The following is a 22,396-nucleotide window of genomic DNA, read 5'->3' on the forward strand; positions in this document are numbered from 1 at the left end:
AACCTGACGCAAGACACTAGAATGTTATACCACTGAGAGCTTTCTCATAACGTCAATCAAACCTGCTTTAGGTGATCTGGTTGTATAAAAGATGAAGAAACCAACTAAAAGAAAGGGTAGTATTTGGAGAAGTGATGAGGCTTAAATGCAAAAGAAATGAATATACCTCACATCCATAGACTGAACTTCTTCAGTTGAATCATCCAGACTATTTGATTTCCCATCAAGGCCATCCAGATGAATGAGTCCCCCAGCTGGCTTAAGCCCATTAGAGAAAATGTCTTGGGGATAAGTTTCTGGGGCAGCGTGACCCAGACCATTAACTTCCTGGCAGGTGTTCAATCCATTGATTTCTGATCGAGAACACAAAGTCCCTTGTATTAATCATAAAATGTCTAAATAAAGTAACGGAAATATAGATCAAGGCAATTAATTTAATGCTCTGCTTCACTGATACTGCAGCATCTTTTGTGGAAGGAGCCACAAATAACCCCACATAATCACCTTCACACAGGGGATGAGAAGACAAATCACATTATCAGTGTCTGTGCAGAACCTCTGGAGAAGAGCAGAGTCAGGTCCTAATAGTCATAAAACCTGACTAGCAGTTAAGCTCCCTGGAAAGCACTGTGAGCCAGCAGCCAGAGTGCTTCCTATGCTGGGATTATGGGAGTAACCAAGGAACCCAGTGGATTCCCAAGTGGAGCTGACAGTCCCTGTGCTGGAGACACATCCCCAGGGAAGGGAAACTGCACAGGCCCCTGCCAGCAGTCACCCTCTTGGGATCCATGGGTCTGTTTACCCTGCAAGAAGTCTTATGAGCTTTTGCTACTAAAAGGAAGAACCCAAGAACCAGATGTCACACTCACCCATTTTGTTGGGGACAACTGGTTTTGTCTTATTTTCCATACACACAGCAGGCTGGACCCCCACTTTGGGGTCTTCTTTCTGAAAACAAATGGAAGGTGAATGAAGTGAGGGAAGGCTGACATCACACAGAAAAAAAAGTGCTTTTTAAAAGCATCCGATGATATTTTGAGCCTGGACCATCTGCCTGTTCTGTGGTAATTCTTTAAATCTTCAGCTGTGTTTCCCTTATTCTTATGTATTTTTATGTCAGCATTCTGTTTTTTATTCATGGACTACTATGCCTCTCTCTTCATCCCACCCCCCATTACTCTAAGGAAATCTTTAACCCATCCCATCTCTGAAGCCCCTCTTTCTTTTCAGGTACCTAACCCTCCTTAACCTAGCCAGGAACAAAGCAGGAAAACTGCATTTTTTTTTCTGGCTAATCCTCTCCAAGACCTACGATTTCACTGAGTGTATTCTGCTGTTCTTTTCTACTTAGTACATAAACTATTAAAATGGTCATTTGAATTCCTACCTTCACTTGTGGAGACACATCACTTTTCCTTGTTCTCTTCATGATTTCATCTATTCTCTAAAAACAAAAAACAAAAAACAAAATCAAGTAAGAGGACTATAAAACCAAAAACATAAAGTAGCTTGGTTTACATGCAACATCACATTTCTCAGAAAACTTGTAAAAGACAAATGTCAGAAGAGGATAACAAGTATAGAAAGGTTTTCCACTAGTTTTGGAGATGTACACCTCTGGCCCCATGGACAAGGTCAAATGCTTGAGAAGTTAACTAGTACGTATCTAGAATCAATATTCAATTTATATCCCATATTTCTCCTTCTTCTCCTTAGGCTCCCTATAAATCAACAAATTACCACCTGCCATTAAAGAGGACCACCCTACAGAAAGTGAGGCTGAGGTGCATCACAGGGGAGAAGACCACAGGTTGGTCTCCTGGGTCCCAGGCCAATAGCAATACAAAGCCCAGGTTGGGCCTAGGATACCATGAGAATACGCCTTTATAATCAATCTCCTTAAACCCAACTTTACCCATAAGTACAGTGAGTGTAAATGGACTAAACACTCCAACTAAAAGACAAAGAGAAAGACTGTCAAACAGAATTAAAATAACAATTCCTGGCTATATGCTCTTTACTTATAAAAACACACAGAAGTTTTAAGTAGAAGGGTGAAAAACATTTGACATACAGACACTAATCATAAAAGGGCTGTCAGGCCAAGCACAGTGGCTCACATCTATATTCCCAGCACTTCGCGAGGTTAAGGGAGGAGGATCCCTTGAGTCCAGGAGTTGGAGACCAGCCTGGCCAACATGGTGAAATCCCACCTCTACTAAAAATACAAAAATTAGCCAGCTGTAAGTGGTGTGCACCTGTAATCCCAGTTAGTTGGGAGGCTGAGGCAGGAAAATCGCTTGAACCTGGGAGGGGGAGGTTGTGGTGAGCCAAGATCACACCACTGCACGCCAGCATGGGCAATAGAGTGAGACTCTGTCTCAAAAAAAAAAAAAAAAAAAAAAGCGTGGGGGGAGGGGTGCTGTCAAAGTAGACTTTAAGACAAGAAATATCACTAGAGCCAAAGGCATATCACGATAAATATATATAAAACAAAACCTGACAGAACTGAAAGGGAAAAATGGGCAAATCCATAATCACAGATGGAATTGTTTTTTTTTTCTATTATTTGAGACAGGGTCTCACTCCTGTTCCCCAGGCTGGAGTGCAGTGGCACGATCTTGGCTCACTGCAGGCTTGACTTCCTGAGTGCAGGTCATGTTCCCACCTCAGCCTCCTACGTAGCTGGGACTACAGACACATGCCATCATACCCAGTTATTTTCTGTATTTTTAGTAGAGACAGGGTTTCACTGTATTACTCAGGCTGGTCTGGAACTTCTGGGCTCAAGTGATCCTCCCGCCTCTGCCTCCCTAAGTGCTGGGATTACAGGTGTGAGCAACCATGCCTGGCCGCAGATGGAGTTTTTAACAATCTTTCTCAATAACTGATAGAACGATATGGCAAAAAGCTAATAAAGACATAGAAGATTTGAACAGTAGTATCAATGAACTTGACCTAACTGACAATCCTAGGATCATTATATCCAATCACTGCAGAAGAGAACTGGATTTACTTCCTATTCACTTACCCTAAGTTTTCCTGATCCCTCAGCCCTTACCTTCTTTCTCTCCAGTCTCTCCTGCTCAATCTGCAGCATGATCTGTTCTCTCTCGAGACGCATCTGTTCAGCTACCTCCCGGGCCTTTGCTTCTGCTGCTTCTTTCTAACAGAAACAGGTAAATCAAGGCAAAGCTTTAATAAGCTAAGAAAACAGTGTGGTAATTCCTTGGCTTTGCACATATTCCCTCATCTCATCATCTGCCCTAAAGTGGATGCTGCTCCAATATTCAACGTGGATTTACACAAACCACTAGATGACACAGCAAACATGGCTGGACCTCATTCATATACCCCTGGCTCACCATGCAAATCACCTGCAGACAGTTCTCATACATGGCCAAGGCTTTTCTGTGTCTGCAGGCAGGCTTGGACCATGAAGTGTGCATGTGGCCAGATCAGAGAGTTAATTCCCCTTCTACAGTGAGGGGCAGGATGTGGTAGATAAGTAGTTCAGTTTCCTCATCCCTCAGCTGGACAATTCTAAAGCATGATCCACAGTCTCTCAGAGGTTCCCAATGGGACTGTGTTCCAGTCACCCACAGTAACACATGCATCAATGCACTTCCATTGGCTTTTCTCCTATTCCTCTACTGGCTTCCTGGGATTCGCTTGCAAAAAAAACTGCTGGCACCCAAATTCTTATCCCAGGGTTTGCCTTTGGGAAACCCAAACTGACAGATGGCAAACATTACCAACTTCACTGCAACTGCCCCAACTTATACTTAATAACCAGCCCAGTTTAAGAAAAAACTTCAAGTAAATATTATGAGTCATTGAAATTTAACTAATTGTACCTACTATCAAGGCCCTTAAAAAACAAGTAAAGTCCATCTGAGGACTCATACAGTACCTGCTTTTCAATCATGGCTTTCTCTTGCTTTTCTTGTTCTTGCTTTTCTTGTTCTTGCTTTTCTTTCAACAATAGCTCTTCCTCAGCCTTCTGCTTGGCCTCCTCGCCTGCCTTTCTTTTCTCTTCCTCTTCCTGTTTCTTCTTTTCCTCTTCCTGCTGTTTCCTTTCTTCTTCCTGCTTTCGGGCTTCCTCTTCTAGGCGATGCCTTTCCTCCTCTGCCTTTCTTTTCAATTCCTCTCTCTCCAGCCTTTTGAGAATACAACTGTTGTTAGAAGATGACATGCTCAAAAAGCAAATTGCCAGAGAACTGTGTGCTGACAGCCGAGAATAATGCTCCACGTGGTAACGCGCACATACCTTTCAACAAGCATTCATTTAATAATATGATTCATCCTTCCTGGAAATCCACTCTGGTCCATATATTTACCAAAAAATATTAGCCAGGCTTGACTTTAAATTCTGTAATACAGCAATGAATGATGTGTTGATGTGTGATGCATTCTGTATTGAAAACAGATGCTCCTCAGTCAATGAACAAATGACCACGATGAGAAAGTCAAGCCATCATTCTTATTGAATGACAATTCTTTTAAAAACCTAAGCAGAATAAATACTTAAAACCAACGAAAGCTAGGAAAAATGGGAAGTGTCTCAATGGCCACGAATGTGCCAGTCAGCAATTTAAGAGCAGTGACGATGAACTCAAAAAGTCATACCAACTGGGTTCTAATTGGTATGTGACTTATGAAGCAGCAAATGGAAGAAAATGCTCAACAGAAATTTGACATTTAATAAATTAAAACATTTATTTCCATTTATTTTGGCAATCTTTAGAAATCTATTTAAGCTTTCTTTGATATATGAAAATTAAGTGGCATTTAGACGTTTTTATCCACAGACAGATGAATGGTTCATGTTGTAGTGATAAAGAGCTCGAAGCAGTACGGGAAAATTCTGTAAAGTCCAAGAGCTTGTTTTAACCTTTCTAACGTTCCTCCTCCTCACATGTACGCCACTTTCCTTGGGTAATCACTGGCAATGTGATGTATGGGCATGACCCAAATTGTACTCTGATTATGCCACTCACTGTGTGACACTTGGAAAGTCACCTATGTCCTTAATGCCCATTTAAAAAATGGGAAAAGCTATACTATTGTTCTATGGCATTACCGTGATAATGAAAACGCCTGGCCCTAGAAGGTTCTCAAATGTTAGTTGGTTTTACAATCTAAAATGAATTCTCTCTCCAAGCCCCAATGTCCTTTAAAGTGCACCTATAAATCTGTATGTCTTTTAGAAATTACCTTCATTTGGAAGCATGTGCCAATGACTTACTGGGGTGCTGTTATTTGTTATAAAAAGGTCAAGACTTAAAAAGAGCATCCATCCATCCTAATGGTCAGCTTCAGAACTCATGCACGCTAATAGCCTATGTAGGACCAAAGGAAATATTTTGTTTATTCATTCAAAGAAATATTTTAAAAGAAAGATAAATACTGAAATATGTTAGCCCAAGGCTGTAACAATACGTGATAACACTAAATTAGGTCACAACGCCTATGAAGCATTGTGCGACAACTCAAATTATTAACAGATATTCTGCAGAGGAGCATTATAGAACCTATCAGAAAGAAGTTCCCATTTTATTAGGTTCCTCAATGAAATACTAAGTATGTCCAACACAGGATTATCCAAAATGGATGTGTTAATAACAAGATGTATCTAAAGGTTAACTGAAATACCATTTCATTTCTTACCCTTTATTAACGAGCCAATTATGATTGTCCCAGAGAAGTTAACACACAAAGGATATATTGTGTATTAATTAATGTATAAGCTACTTCATAAAGGACCTGCCATTTTCATCTCCAGGACCTGAAAATCCATTATGTTTCTTTTTTTTTCTTCTGATGGCATCTTGCTGTTGTTGCCCAGGCTGGAGTGCAATGGTGCAATCTCGGCTCACCGCAACCTCTGCCTCCCAGGTTCAAGCAATTTGCCTGCCTCAGCCTCCTGAGTAGCTGGGATTACAGACATGCACCACCACGCCTGGCTAATTTTGCATTTTTAGTAGAGATGGGGTTTCGCCATGTTGGTCAGGCTGGTCTCAAACTCCTGACCTCAGATGATCTGCCCGCCTCGGCCTCCCAAAGTGCTGGGATTATAGGCATGAGCCACCGCGCTTGGCCTCTGTTTCTTTTTACCATCAGGACTTCAGAAGTGCCCAGATGCACACGTATAAGAACATCCTTATGGCCCCTGAACCTCCATAATCCTCATTATCACCCAAAATATAAATCCCCACAAGCCCATGAGACCCTGCTTGTCCTTTATGGAAATCTTGTACTTTTTTTTTTTTTTTGAAATGGAGTCTCACTCTGTTGCCCAGGCTGGATTACAGTGGCATCATCTTGGCTCACTACAACCTCTACCTCCTGGGTTCAAGTGATTCTCGTGCCTCAGCCTCCCGAGTAGCTGGGACTACAGGCATGCACCGCTATACCCAGCTAACTTTTGTATTTTTAGTAGAGACAGGGTTTCACCATGTTGGCCAGGCTGGTCTCGAACTCCTGACCTCAACTGATCCGCCTGCCTTGGCATCCCAAAGTGCTGGGATTATAGGTTTGAGCCACTGTGCCCAGCCCCTTCATCCTCTTATATACCAAGTTCTCTACCTCAACCACACTTTGCTTCCCCAAAGTAGGTAAAAAAACAAACAAAAAAACCCTGGCTTCCCCTGTGTGAAACCATGTTCCTCACAATCCTCTCCAAGGAAGAGCATTCCTTCTCTCTCTGCTCAAAGAACCAGACAGCACATTAGATTTCATCATTTTCCCCACCGCCCTCTGCTCTGGGCTACCCCGAGCTTACTGCCCTTGCCGTCATTACTAAACCTCCAAAGTTCATCAGCTCTGTGTGTAGTCCTTTTTTTTTTTCTTTGTAGAGGCAGGGTTTCGCTCTGTTGCCCAGGTTGGAGTGCAGTGCTGCCATCACAGCTCACTGCAGCCCCAACCTCTCAGGCTCAAGCGATCCTCCCACCTCAGTTCCCAAGTAGCCAGGACCACAGGTGGGTGCCACCATGCCTGGATCATTTTTGAATTTTTTTTTTTTTCCCCAAATAGAGACAGGTCTCATTTTGTTGCCCAGGCTGGTCTCAAACTCCTGGGCTCAAGTGATCCGTCCACTCCATTCTCCCAAAGCACTGGGATTATAGGCGTGAGCCACTGTGCCTGGCCCTGTGTGTAGTCCTGCCATCCTCTTCATCCTTGTTCTTGTCATTCACCCAAGTCCATCGCCCTTTCCTCATTACATACAAAGTACCAGAAAATTGTGCATTACTGTTATCATTTGGCATTAAGTGGATGCATCGTCCCTTGTCCCTGTCACTGGCCATTTGAGAAAGATCTTCATATATTGGCTCCTGTCTGAAACTCCAGCACCTCACCCCCTTTTCTGTCACTCCCTGTTAACCTTCATCGCGTCACTGACACAGGCTTAAACTTGAGTTATTCAATCTGGGGGATGAGTGTGTAGGTTTCACTGGTCTCTATTCTTACGTGCTTAAAAGTTTTCATTTTAAAACAAGCCTAACCTTCAACATTAACCTTCTCTGATCTGATCTCACCCCATCCTTTTGCCTGTTTCTCTCCTGACCTGCCCTGGTTAGTGCTGTGCAATCTACTTGTATCTGCTTCTCTCTCTCTCTGTGTCCCCCAGGCCTTGGGTACCCTTGTGAGCATTTCAGAGATGGCATGGAGGTCACTCTGTTGCCCAACTCTAGGCTTGGGTGGTCTCCAGGACCACTCCTGGGCTGCCAAGCACTGGTTAGATAGAGGCTAAACAAGGCTGGCTGGTTATCTGCCTGCTGGCAATTGCATTCCAGCCTTTTAATCCTCATCCCCTGGATCCCTTATGGACACAGTCCCAATTGCCACTTTTCTCAATCTTTGTCATCTTCCTTAGTTGATGGTTATCACCAACTGCTCTACAGAGAAGACCGAGGTCACCTGATCTGAGCTACTTAAACTCTCCTTTATGACATTACTGCTCAGAAATGTCCCCATTTGTTCCTCTGCTTAGATGGAAATGCCACCACTTGTGCTGTGAATTCCACATCCTCCACAGCTATGTGTCCCTCCCACTAGCCCCTCTTCCCTTCATTTGTCAGTTTCATCCTTCTGCATGCACTTTTTCCATGCCCTGGAAAAATGCTCAGGTCTCAGGCATCACAAGCAACCCTCCTCAGTCCTCTCTCAGCTGTCTCCCATTCATGACTGCTTAACAGCCAACTTATATTCTGGGCCTGTATCCACTCACCTCTTCAGGCTGCTTTGTCTCTATCCCACTTCTCAACAATTTCCCTCCAAAATCTCTGTTCACCTCCTAAATCCCAAGACCAACAGCCTTAGTCTTTGATAACCCTATGTCTTACCAAAAGTCCTGCCCACGTGGCTCTCCCTACAGCCCTGTGCTGCATGAGGCTGAATGACCCTGGCTCTCTCCTACCTCTCTTGGCTTTCCCTTCTTGCCTCAGCTGCTGCCACATCCTGCTGCCCCACATCACATGTGCCCCCGCCTGCCCTAGCTCTCACCAAAACCACCTGCCACCTGTAGGCTCAGCAGCAAAAAGCCAGGTCTGAGCAGCCTCGAAGACCTCTGCCTGTGGTTCCTGGCCTGGGCTAACTCTTGCTTTGACAAGAAACTTTAGCCTGGCTACATGACCTTGCTCGTGGGGAGATTCTAACTGGAATATTCTCTTTTCTTCGATTTTTTAAAAAGATGGGGCCTCACTATGTTGCCCAGGCTCATCTCGAACTCCTGGCCTCTAGTGATCCTCCCACCTCAGTCTTTCAAGTAGCTGGGACTACAGGTACAAGCCACTGTGCCTGGCTGGAATATTCTTTCATGTGAACCCCTAGTAGCTATTTTAGCTTCTTAACATGACTTAAAGTGATACATCTAGGAATCCCATTATGATCTCCTGCTTACTAGTTCCTGCCAGTGCCTTCCCCAGGGTGGACCCGGGGTTTAAGGTTTCTTGCACCACCTCTAAGAATCTCACTTTATATCTTGGGCCATCCACAGCCCGGGGGCTGGGCCCTGTTGTGTTTGGGAATGGACCAACTTTTGTTCTTCTGCTTAGGGCCTGCTTGTCTGGACTCCTGGTTGACCCTTCTGTTCTGGTTCCCTCATCCTTGACTTGGATGGTGTTTCCCTTACCAGTTTGTGACAATAATAGGGCTTTCCACAGTTTGACTCAAGTAACTTTATTTTTCTCTAAATTATTTTATCTGGCAACATTTCTGTGGCTTTAACTATTAACTGTAAACATAAAACAGATGTGAGGATGATCTTATTCCAAGAGGTGGCCGCTGTGTTCTAGCCCCAGGTTGTCTGGTACTTTCCTTCCTCACTCCTCACCTCCCACGTGGCACTATGCAAAGCTTCATATTCTGGCAAGAGAGAGGAAAACTCATTTGGGGTCAAGTGTATTGCTCTAATGTTTACCTACACCCCCAAGCTTCAATTCCATCTCCAATCACCTGGATGTACTGTAGACACCATAAGCTTACCTAAAATCAAATGAATAATTTTTATATTTTAAAACCAATTCCTTAAGTCCTTTCTTTACCTGTTATTGAGTGTACCATTCTCCTAAGACCTTAGAATCAAACCTCAGCATCAACTTCAAATCTGCCTATTTCTTTGGCGTTGTTTAAGTCCACAGAGACTGGCTTTTCCAGTTCTACCTTCACCATACTACTTCAGCCCTTCTGTTCTCTTGACCTACTACTACGATGGTTTCTTAGGATTCTTCCTCCTTCTGTTCCTTTCTTGTACATTTACCGAGCACCAGGCACCAGTGATCCAAAGACTGTGTCCCAGCCTTTTAAGGTGCTAACTGGGGGAAAGAGGCCTGTAAACAAATGAAACTATGTTAGTCAACTGAACAGCTGGGCTCAGTATGGGTGAAAAGTTGGGGGTGGTCAGTTCTGTCCCAGGCACAGGGCCAGAAAAGGTACAGGGAGGGAGCAAGACTTGACCTGCATTTTGAAAAACGAAGACACGTGTGGCAGGAAGGAGCACAAGTCCACGTGGGGGCAAAGTAAAAGCACAGCTTTGGAGGTGTGGAGCCGTGTGATGGGTGAATGTTAGGGAGTTTTGCACACTGGTGTCTGGAGGAAAGCAAGGGGTAAGAGGCAGGTAGTGGCCAGTTCATGGCAGGCCTTGAAGGCCTGTTGACAGGTTTGGGTGGATCCAGTGGGCAGAGGAGTCACTGGCTTGTGAAAGGACAGGAGAACAATCACATTTATTTGAGAAAGGTCAGTGTGGACCCAGCGTGGACAGGGGACAAAGTCTAGGACACCTAGAGCAGGGAGCTCAGTTGGGATATGACAGATGCAGTCCAGATCAGAAGCAATGGGGGCTGGAGCTGAGGAAGGAGAGGAGGGACTGGAAGGGAAGGGAGAGAACAGAGGTGCCAACGTGACAGCTGATGAAGACTGGACCTGACAACCACTGGGAGGAAGAAGGAAAGGAAAGAGCCAAGAGTGGCACTGAGACTTCTCACTTGGGTGCCTGAGGAGAGGGGAATGCAGAGCTCATGAAAGAGAAAGGAAGTTTGGGGAAAAAATACTAAGTTCTGCTTTGGAAATGCTGGATTTGAGATGTATATGGCACACACTCAAATGAAAACTTATTGCAAATGGAAATATAATCTCTAGGTTCTAGACCAGTGCTATCCAACAGAACCTTCTGTTGAGTAGGAAAACAATCTATAGATTTGTGCTGCCCAATGTGGCGTGGATCCACATCTACTCAGATGCAGCTCTTGAGCACAGAAATGTGGTGGGTGTGGCTGGGGAAATGAATTTTACTGAATGTATATTTTGGTGGCCACATGTGCCTAGAGGCTCTGATAGTGGACAATGCAGCCCTAGACAGAGCTTGGGCCACAGGCATAGTTTTTAGGAGTCATCAGTACACATGTGTTATTAGTGCCTCCCTTGTTCCAGAAAGTATGGAAGGTTTAGAAAGCAAGCTGCAGTTAACTTCAGAAACAGGCAATAATACAAGACAAAGGGAAAATGAAGGTGGGAAGTGAGATAAGAATAGAGTTGGTTTAGCACAACAAAGGCTCAACAGAAAGCTGTTGTGTAAAATGTGGGCCCTAAATCTTTTGATGCCAGAGGAAACTGGCAGGATGGCAGGGACACTGGCAGTACAGGCGGGAGCAGTGCTGCTTGGGAGGGCTTGTTGGGAGAGAAGCTGGTCCAGGACTAAGGGCTGAGAGCCCAGGCAACATTTAAAGGGATGAAGGGCAGACAGAGAAGGCTATGAAGGAGAGGCCAGAGAAGCAAGGACAAGTTTGACAAGGCCAAAGACAACCAAGAAACTGATTAGTAGTTAGGCAATGAGGAGGAGTGGTAGGTGTGAGGTTTGAAGACCGAATGTGAGTTGAGAAAATAAAGACAGAAAGTTCAATCAAGTCTTTCAGGAGCTGGGCTGAGAAGAAAATGGGAGAGACAGAGGTTGGCAGCTGGAAAGTAAAGAACATCACCTTCTTCAGCACACGGTTACAATCATGTAACTCACCAGCTCAGAGCCTACATGGCATCTCCACGGCCTGCAACTATCAAGGCCTGTCACCTGAGGTCCTGTGATTCACCTTTATCTCTTGCGACCTCCCTTCACACACCTTAAGGCCCACCCAAACCAGCCCAAGCATGCCACTTGACAAAACAAACAAACAAACAAAACATGTCTGTATTGACCAAAAGGTTGGAAACAGGAAAACAATCAAAGAAGTCCCAAATTTCAAGAAGGGACTGTCCAGACCTACCCCACTGCCCCTTTAAAAAAACAGATTAGCAAACCTGTAATCAGAGACCACAAAGACTTACCAAGGTCACTAAAGGATCAATAATATTCTATTATTTATTACTCTAAATTCGGTGCTGGCCTTGAAGTGCTACAGCATTGCCTGCTTCCTGTCATGTTAATCCTCTAAACAGTATTGGATTTTACTCTGTGATGAGCCTAACAGCTTCCTTTATCAATTTAATGATAAAATTGACCTTGTCCTTCAACATGCTTTCCTCTCTAAACAAAAAGATCAGAAAAGGAAGGGTTGTCTGTATTGTGACAAAGTACCCTTGTACTAATATCACAGGGTTCTCAAACCCTGGCAAGCTACTAAAACAGAACAGGGCTGAGTCCATGTATTTTTACTGCATTTCCCAGATGATTCTGACACTCTTCAAGGTGTAAGGACCACAACAATGATGTCTTTTGTCTTGCTCCCAGATGGGATTCCCCATACCTCACTGTTCTTAAGACTATGAGGTTGCCCCTCCACGCAACCCTATGCCTAGGGGACACTGCTCAACCCTCTGTCTCTCACTTTGGGGTGTGAGTTAGGATAATCCGATGGAGGAAACAATTTGGAAATCAGAATCAAGACCAAAACCAGAATCTTGAACCTCTTGTCTTCCCAGGGAGAATCTCATTTTATAAACAAAGTTCAGACTTCCCTGATAGCTCTAGGAGGCCTGCAGGGCCCCAGAGTCCAAGAGGAGAATGGGAAGATGCCTGTGCCACTTAGATCCAAGAGCTATGAGTTTCTAGGTCCTCCAAAAAGAACACAGTTCCATTGTTATTAATAATTACATCTAACATAAGACTCAGTCTCCTGAACACGTTCCATGTAGTTCAGACATTCTAGGTTCCCATACTTCTGCATACTTCTCTTCAAGTTTTATCAATACCAACGCTGTAAAAAGAAAGGCAAGCTGCTCTTTCCAACACAACACTTACATGAGATCATGCCGAAACTCTGAGCACTAGCATACCTATCTTGTTCTTCCTTCTCCAGTCGTTCTTGCTCCTCCTGTTCCTTCTGCAGCCGGGCCTGTCTTCTCTTTTCAGCCAAGATCTTCGCAGCCTCTCCTGCATCAGTGGTGCCTGCTGTGGGCTTCCCCAAGGCTGCACCAAAAGAGAGGCATCAAGAGGAAAAGATCAAGGGAAATGAACATAATGACTCCACTTACACAGCAGCTGCCAGTTGGAAGTGAAAAAAAATCCAACCCAGTGTGGTGATGGGAAATGCTGTCCAGACTAGCACAATCAACCACCAAGCAAGAGAAGTTGTCACGGGCTGGCTGTAACCCTGGACGCATTTTACAGTGGAAGACAATGGAAACGTGAGGAGGAAAGACAAGGTCACTAGCAAGTGCCACAGCAGCCACCATCTGGGTGAACTCACTGCATCACAGAAGCCTGAAAGACTAAAGGAAGATCTTCTCTTGTGTGAGGTGCAGATGCAGCCTGGATGCAGCCTGTCTTACTCAGCATCCCCGTGAGCTTCCACAGCCATGAGTGGAGTCAGCCCCTAGGTCTCCTCCAGGGGACCCTCAGAAGACTGAAGGAAAGAACTCAGGAGCAACGTGCAAACCTGAGAAAGCTGCACGAGGGGATGAACTTGTTCCCAGGGAAAAATCTCTCTCCCTCCCCAAAACATGAGAGAATGGCATGTAGATTGGGTCTGAGGAGAACCGTCTTGGGAAAGCCAAGGCACAGTGGCAGCATCTACCTGCGCTGTTTTCGGCTTTCCCTCCTGTGGCAGCAGCGTGCTTCTCACTGGCATGCTTGTCCACTACATGCTTCTCTAGGACTTCCTCTCCTTGCGGGCCAGCAGCCTGCTGAGCCAAGGTACTTTCTCTTTCCTTATTGCTCTTCTCTTTCTCTGCTTTCTTCTTGGGCATCTCTTGAACAGAAAGGGCAGGTAAGCGGTACTTCACAGGAGACCCTGGGTAGGGAGGTTTTGTTGTCTTTGGAGACTGTGGATAAGCTTTAGTAGCTGTCCTGGAAAACCAAAAATATGCCAAAGGACGATTACTGGGTCTGAACACAGAGCTCTCTGTTCCTAAGACACCTAGTTCCGAAAAGCTGAACAATTTCATCCTTTCAGAGGAAGAAAAGTAAGGCTTAGCACACACTCAAAAGTCACTAAAGTGCTCTCAGCCCAACAGGAATATATGGTCTCTCTAAGATGGCCCTGGTGGAAAGGGAATTATTTTAAGAAGCCCAACTGATGAGGCCATGTCCTAATCTCACTTAGGTTTCATGACAATGTAAAGAAGGAGTATCAGGCACTTTCCTACTCCCTCTTTTTAGGTGAACATCAGGGTTGAATCTGGTTTCAGCACATGGCAATGAAAATGCGGGCTCCTTTTAAAACAACTGTGACAAAACATATAATATCAAATTTACCATTTTAACCATTTTTAAGTGTACAGTTCAGTGGCGTTCAAGTCTCCATTCCCCCTCCCCTCAGCCCCTGGCAATCACCCTTCCACTACCTGTCTCTGTGAATGTGCCTCTTCCAAATAACTCATATAAATGGAATGATACAGTATTTGTCCTTTTATGTCTGGCTTATTTCACTTAGCAAGCCTTCGAGGTTCTCCATTCCTTTTTAAATGCTGAGGAACACAGCCAACATATGGGCATGGGAGCTGTTTTTTGGAGGGTCTCAGGTTTGAAAGAATCTCTCTTCTCCCAACTGGACAGATGCAAAAGGTGAGGATGAGCCACTTGGTTAAAACACAGGAGCTTGTCTTGTGTCTGCTGGGAAAGTGTCCATTACAGGTATGCCAGCCTAGGCTTGGCTCCTGGTGAGTGCTGCTTGTTCAGGACACAGGTAACAGCTTAGCTTGAGATGCCCAGTTTCCCTAGAGGTTTGAACAGGGATGTGGGCATTTGTACAGAGTTCCTCTAGGAAGGATATAAAGTAATGTATACAGAAATTACAATACTCAGCAGGTTGAACCATGAATTGCTAACATCTGACTTTTTAATCTATAAAAACAGCAATAAAAATGGCAAATCACCCTAATATTCAAAGACAATTTTTCACCAGAGGCTTAGAGTTACCTAATCAGTCCTGGTAGTAAGGGGAAATATGATCAGATCAATATTAAACTTGGTCTTGAAGGGGAAAAGAATCCTCAAGTGGCATGTGGACTGGACTGGGTGAGGTGCAGAACAATTTTTCAATATGTTTTCATGTTAAAGGGCCAGCTCCTGGTGTCCAGGAGAACACCTTCCTCCTTCTTGTCAATGCCAGGCAGAAGGCCAAATAAAGGTGGGAAACAAACAGGTGATCATTTGATACAATGAATACATCTTAAACATGATGTGAATTTCTAAAATCCAGTTGTTTCAGTATCAACCATTTCATTGATGTAAAAGCAGCCTACATCACATATCCACCACAGGCTATCCACCCCTCCCATGGCTGTCTGTCTTCTCAGCTGAACAACTCTAACCCCAAACACAATCCTTTCACATTGGCCAAAGTGGCTTCCCTGTGTCCTCATGCCATTAGGCCTGGAGCAGCTCAGAACTCCCAAGACACCTTGTTTTTGTGGATGGTGCTTTGACTCTCTGCAGACTATTCTCCCCTCTGGCCTTGGGCTCAGGCCCCATACTTGGGTTCTCCTAAGGGATGCAGTTTTTCAGAGTGCTTAGCAATCAGGTGGTTTTTTCCAGGTATACTACATAATGCTGGTCTTCTATTTTTTCCTAGACTCTTACCAAGTAAAAGCCATGCACAGAATCCCCCTGACCCGCCATACACATAGGCACGCATAGCAGGCTTCCTTAACCTGGCATCACTGACATTTAGGGCTGGATAGTGCTTTGTTGTGGGGTTGTCCTGGGCACTGTGGGATGTTTAGCAGCATCCCTGGCCTCCATTCACTAGATGCCAGCAGCAGTCTGCTTCCCACCCAGGTTGTGACAACCAAAAATGCATTCAGACATTGCTAAATGTCCCCTTAGGGACAAGATCTCCCTCAACTGAGAATCCCTGAGACATGGGGTAGGGTGGGGAGGGAGAGAAAGAGAAAGAAAGAGAGAGAAAGAGAGAGAGACAGATAGACAGACAGAGACAGAGACAGACGCACACACACTCTGTCTGTACCCAGTAGGTAAGAGTGGAGTTGTTCTGCTTGGAGGGGTAGTGTCCAATCCCCATGGTGACCTTGAGGCTCCTGAGAGCCTTGGCTCAAGAGGTAATGTGTGAGTGCCTCTACAATTCAGCTTGTGAGTCTTCATGTGTTCTGATACAGTCAGACCAGGTCCTTCCCCTGACCATTTGGAGCTCAGACCTCCATTCACACTCTCTGCTGTTGTGTTCATGTTTACTGAGTGCTGTCTAGACGCCAGCCACTAGGCTGCTAAATTTGTGTACATATGTGTGTAAATGGTATGACACAGGTACTATTATCATGGCCACTTTACAGATGAGAAAACTAGGCTTAGAGAGGTGAAATGGCTTCCCACAGTGAACTAAGCCAGATAGCGTTCTTACAACTCTGCTCCACTTCCTGTATTGCCATGGCAGCTAAGTCTGAGTTTGGGGTCACCAAGACCCCAAGATGTTCTTTCTAGAGCTGGCACAGAGTAAGCACTCAATAGCTGTTAGGTATTGGTGTTGATCAATTAGATGATAAACTAAAAATCCAAATAATCCTCACAGATAAGAATGAACTAAAATCAGGAAGATGAACTATAATAACAGGGGAGCCCATATCCTGCTTGCTCACACTGACAGTGCTCCACTGAGCATGGTTTTCCAATGAGTTACACAATGTGTACTAACTATATACATTAGTTGAGCCTGAATTTAGGCTCAACTAATCTGTATAAAGATACAGCAGGTGGTCTTTTGCTTGGTCACGCCTTCCTTTCATGCTGTTATCTAAGGTGAGTGGCGCCCAGAGTACAGCTGTATACCCGCCACCCAACCACCACGAGGGTGTCTCGAGAGATTTGGTCTAGTGCCTTACCAAGATCAAAGCACATTACCTCCCCACTGGATTGTCATGTGAATGATATGTGTCCTTTGATCCAACAACAGTACAGGGGCAGGGAGTGGATCTGAAACTTGGCAATAGAAGCTGTAGGAAAGAATACTATCTCATGGTAGATGATAACAGATGGAAACACTTTCTCATCCCATAAGCATTCCTACCTTGACCTGTTGAGGAGGACTTTCCAGCATTGGAAGGCCTGGCAAATCCCACCTGATCTTCTTGCTTGCCCTCACCCTCCTCCCCATGGAATGAGGTATGATTTCTCTGATTGGTGAGAATAAGCAAAGGTGCTGGGTGTGCACAATCCTGCCTGTTCTTGTTCTCTCCCTGGAACTTGCCTGCGAGCCCACACTCTGGGCTTCTCTAAGCAGTATAGAAAGAGGTGGGTTCTGCTTCAGGGGTCCCTGAAGTGGCACTTCTGCCCATGAATGGGTAGGTAGACAAGGAGCCTTCCTGCAGACATGACTCCGACCATGAGGGTCTCCAGGGCTGGACTGGGGGAAGCGGGTGGGAGGCCTAAACTGGCTGCAGCCTCAGCAGCCATAGCCAGCATCTGAGTTCCAATACGACCTCTGTGTGTGCTTAAATGGCTCACACACTCAGTCAGTGTGGTAGGAGCCTGTCGCCTATGTCAGACCCATCTAAGTAAATGGAAATGCAGGCCAAGATCCTAATCCTAGGGAGAAAAGTCCAGGCATAGCCCTGAACAGCCTTTCTTGTTTTCAAAGAATGGTCACATGTAGGTTCAGTTCATGCCACAGACTGCGAGGTTCCATTCTAAATAAAACTGGACCCATTACCCATGAGCACACATTTAAAAATAACTTCTACCTGAGAAGTAAGGGTGGATTATTTGGGATAAAACTCATTAAGAAGTCTGTTTACAGTCCCCTACCCTAGCCACTGCCCAATAAACAGAGTAAGTTAGAAAACATACACACACACTCACATGCACACACAAACATGACCTTCAAATCAGAGAAGTGTGGGCAAGTCAGATTTTACTTTTTTACAGTGAGTGACCAAAATACAGAATTAAAAAAAAAGAAGTTCCCAATGTTATCTACAATCTGTCAAGTTTCCTGCTCATCCTGCCTTGCCACTTGCTTACATGGACTTTGTACCCTGCCAGCTGCCCTGCAAAAGTGCTAAGCACAGGTATCTGGAAGAAACTAAACCACAAGGCTGGTATGTCAGACTCCTCGGCTCTCTGGTCAGCCCTGCTCACATTGCTGCAAGCCAGAGAAAGTCTGGCAAGCTATTTTTCAATTTCCTGGAAATAGGTATCTTGGCTGATGAAAGAAACACTAATTAATTAGGGGAACTCACTGTGCTTGTATGGAGGTTTATTTTGAAGTACCTTCTCATCTATTTAACAAGGGTCTATTTGATTGCCACAGTAATCCAGTGAGGTAGGTAGGAAATTACTATTAACCATATTTTAGAGAAGAAAACCAAAGTCCTAAGAGTTTAAACAACCTTTCCCAAAGAAATGCAAACAGACAAGAGTGCCAGGGCTGGCACTCAAGGCGTTTGTTCTTTGTCTCACTTTTTTAGCTCTTCCACTTTAATTTTTTAAGGTCCAATAAAAATATAACAAAGAGGATTCACAAGGTGTGTTTAGGATGGTAAACTAGGCCTTCCAGGAACATAAGGCAGGATGATATAACTTTTTAGGTTCCATGACTGGTAGAAAATACGAACAAACACCTCTGTAAACAGAGTGGCAAGAATAACTCTCTGGAGAGGGTTGTCATGCCTCTGAATGTGAGTTGACTGCAAAGTGGAACTACCAAAGGACTTTTTCCCTCCAATCTTGGAACCTAGTTCCATGTTCTCCAAAACCACTTGACTCCATGCAGTGAGTGAACACAGCCCACTCACTGCATAGGAGGGGTCTCGGCTTCATCAGCACAGCTCAGCTAACATTCAGAAAAGTTTGTTACTTCCCAGATAAGAAAGAGCAGCAGTTTTACACCGGAAAAACCTGGGAACACCACCTTAATCCAGTAATCAAACTTAACATCACCAGTAATTAAACAAACTGACATCATAGCTTCCTGATATGAGGTACTGAGAAGGACCCAACACCTGTGCCACAAGATTCCTGCCCAAAGAACACAACCCGAATGTGATGAGAGGAAACGTCAGGCCTATCCAAACTGAAGGACACTCCTCAAGACGACTAGCCTATATTCTTTAAAAATGTCAAGGCTGGCCTAGCACAGTGGCTCACGTTTGTAATCCCAGCACTTTGGGAGGCTGATGTGGGTGGATCACGAGGTCAGGAGATCGAGACCATCCTGGCTAACACAGTGAAATCCCGCACCTACTAAAAATACAAAAAATTAGCCAGATGTGGTGGCGCGTGCCTGTAGTCCCAGCCACTCGGGAGGCTGAGGCAGGAGAATCACTTGAACCCGGGAGGTGGAGTGAGCCGAGATTGCACCACTGCACTCTAGCCTCGGTGACAGAGGGAGACACTGTCTCAAAAAATAAAATAATGTCAAGGTCAGGAAAAAGAATGGCTAAGGAACTGTTTCAGTTGAAAGGAGACTAAGAAGATGAGACAATTAAATGCAATGTGGGATCCTGGGTTGGACCCTGGACCAGGAAAAAAAAGTGATATAAAAAATTCTATTAGGCCAGACCTGGTGACTCATGCCTGTAATCCCAGGACTTTGGGAGGTCGAGGCAGGCAGATCACCTGAGGTCAGGAGTTTGAGACCAGCCTGGCCAACATGGTAAAACCCCATCTCTACTAAAAATATAAAAATTAGCCAGGCGTGGTGGTGTGCCCCTGTAATCCCAGCTACTCGAGAGGCTGAGGCAGGAGAATCACTTGAACCTGGGAGGCAGAGGTTGCAGTGAGCCGAGATCACATCACGGCACTCCAGCATGGGCTACACAGCGAGAGTCTGTCTCAAAAAAACCCAGAATCTTATTGGGACACCTGGCAAAAGTTGCACATACATTAGAAATTAAGTAACAGTACCAAGTTAAACTTTCTGATTTCCATAACAATGGAAAATAATGTCTTCGTTCTTAGGGGCAAAGGGGTATGATGTCTGCAGGTTACTCTCAAACGGTTCTGGGAGAAATCTGTGTATGTGTGCCTGTGTGTGCATCTATGGAGGATGAATGTGAGAGACTGTGCAAGACTGAGTGAGGGTGATAGGGGATGGGAAGGATGACAGAAATGTAAAAGGTGTGGAAGAAAGTTCTTTGTTCTAGTCTTGTGATTCTTTGGCAAGGTTGAAATCATTTCGAAATTTAAAAGTTGAAAAAATTGGTCTAAACTCAAATGATCCTCTGATAAGACTCAAAAATACAGGACTGAGTGAGTATACAGGTATGGTTGCAAGGAGGGGATATCACCTGACATTTTTGTTTTTTTTTTTTTTTTTTTTTTTTTTGAGACGGAGTCTCGCTCTGTAACCCAGGCTGGAGTGCAGTGGCCGGATCTCAGCTCACTGCAAGCTCCGCCCCCCGGGTTTACGCCATTCTCCTACCTCAGCCTCCCGAGTAGCTGGGACTACAGGCGCCCGCCGCCTCGCCCGGCTAGTTTTTTGTATTTTTTAGTAGAGACGGGGTTTCACCGTGTTCGCCAGGATGGTCTCGATCTCCTGACCTCGTGATCCGCCCGTCTCGGCCTCCCAAAGTGCTGGGATTACAGGCTTGAGCCACCGCGCCCGGCCCCCTGACATTTTCAATTACCCTCTTCAGGAAGAATTTCAGATAAGAATGTAAAAGCCTACTGGAGAATGATGTGCTGGCAAAAACAGCAGTTAAATCGCCCTTGTGGGAGCCTAGCGTGCTGTAGATGCTTATCTGTGGGAGAGGATAACCAAGCCATACATCTCCCAGAGCAGCTTATGGGAAGGGCACCCAGCCAGGATCCACTAAATGTCCTCAGCCACCAAATGGATAGCCTGGGTCTGGGAGGGAGCCTTCCATGGGTCTGTGATTTGGAGTAAAGTGGGAGGTACTTGTTTTGGGCCATCCAGACACCTTTATCTAATGTTTTCCCTCATATGGAATATGTTTTGTTTTCAATACACGATAAAGTGAAATTAAACCAGGTCCCTGAAACAAAACTGATCTCAGCTATGATCTACCTCTGGAAATGATTATCTTTGGCACACTGAATTTTCCAAAGATGGCCACAATAATATCTCCCATCTCACATGATCTTATCTTTTGAGTTTATCTCTTCATCCCATTGAATCTAGGTTGGCCCGACTGCTTTGACCTATCAAATACAGCAGACAAGTAAGACTGTGCCAATTCAGGGCATAGTCCTTCACTGGCCCGACAGCTTCTGCTTCCTGCCCCAAAAGATGCTCAATCTTGGGGCCATTTCTTGTTGGAACCCAGTCACTGTGAGAAGCCTAAGCCATACAGAGAAGCCATAGTAGGCACTCTGGTTTGACAGCCTCAGCTGAGCTCCCAGCCAACAGCCATCATCAACTGACAATCGGGAAAATGGTCCATCTTGAACCTTCAGCTCAGCTGAGCTCTAGGTAACTGCAGCTCCAGTCAACACTGGACTGCAATGGCATGGAAGACCCCGGGTAACCCAAGTCAACCCACAGAGCAACTGCACAAAAGATCCAAAGAGAGAACCTCCCAGTAAGCCCAAGTCACAGAACTGTGAAAATGAATAACAAATTACTGTTTAAGCAACTCAATTTTGGGGGCTTTGTAACAGCAGCAATAGATGGCTGAAATATTGCCTATCATAATGACCAAACTGACTTAGAATATATTTCTAAGAATATAAAACCATTAGAGAATATTTCACGCTGAAGACCTGGAAGTACAGGCAGCATCAACACTCAGAGGCAGAGACAGGCTGGACAAATCCACTTGGCCACACTGGATTTCTTTTCTTGAGGTTACGGGAACAAAGCTATGCTCCATCTATGTCTTTCAGAGTGTTGTTGAATCTAGTTTCCTAAAACCCATGCAAGTACCCAACGATGAAAACAATAAAAATAAACTTGAACGTTTAAAAGAGCAATGCTATTAACATGCACAGCCACCCAACAGTGGCTTAATTTATCTGAGATCAGGCAGGAGAATAATGCACTGTCAGAGCTTAGGTGGTCACAGGAAAAGAGATCATTAATCACACGACCTGCCTGGGATTCTGGATGGGGGAGTTCAAAGGGCTAACTGAGCCCCTTTTCAAAGCCACATCATTTCCAGTGTGTTTTTAAAATCACACACTTGGTCTGCACAGAAGGAATGTCAAAAATACCAGTTTTGGTGGGGGTTTGTTTTGTGTGTGGCACCATTCTAAAAATCAAGTAAGTCTTTTTTATTATGTTTTTCCAACATTGAGTATGCAAGAGAATATTTACAAAACATGTAAAGTATAAAGAATGAGATAAATGGCCGGGCACGGTGGCTCACGCCTGTAATCACAGCACTTTGGAAGGTCAAGGCAGGTGGATCACTTGAGGTCAGGAGTTCAAAACCAGCCTGGCCAATACAGTGAAACCCCGTCTCTACTAAATATACAAAAATTAGCCAGACGTGGTGGTGCATGCCTATAATCCCGGCTACTTGGGAGGCTGAGGCAGGAAAATTGCTTGAA

The 22,396-nt window shown here is 44.8% G+C and overlaps 1 protein-coding gene across 9 annotated transcripts in view; it reads right to left on the reverse strand.

Moving 5' to 3' along the window:
- MAP7D2 (MAP7 domain containing 2) overlaps positions 1-22,396 on the reverse strand; it is a 112,050-nt gene that overhangs the window by 5,653 nt on the left and 84,001 nt on the right. For all 9 annotated transcript variants that reach the window (XM_025372058.1, XM_025372057.1, XM_025372052.1 and 6 more), the window contains 7 exons: positions 13,506-13,777; positions 12,766-12,898; positions 3,914-4,160; positions 3,062-3,166; positions 1,388-1,444; positions 870-948; positions 167-353 (listed from right to left, as the gene is read on the reverse strand). In XM_025372058.1, the coding sequence (XP_025227843.1) occupies positions 167-353; positions 870-948; positions 1,388-1,444; positions 3,062-3,166; positions 3,914-4,160; positions 12,766-12,898; positions 13,506-13,777 (1,080 nt within the window). The remainder of the gene's footprint in view (positions 1-166; positions 354-869; positions 949-1,387; positions 1,445-3,061; positions 3,167-3,913; positions 4,161-12,765; positions 12,899-13,505; positions 13,778-22,396) is intronic.

Source organism: Theropithecus gelada, chromosome X, assembly GCF_003255815.1.
Source record: "Theropithecus gelada isolate Dixy chromosome X, Tgel_1.0, whole genome shotgun sequence".
NCBI classification, from domain to species: Eukaryota; Metazoa; Chordata; class Mammalia; order Primates; family Cercopithecidae; genus Theropithecus; species Theropithecus gelada.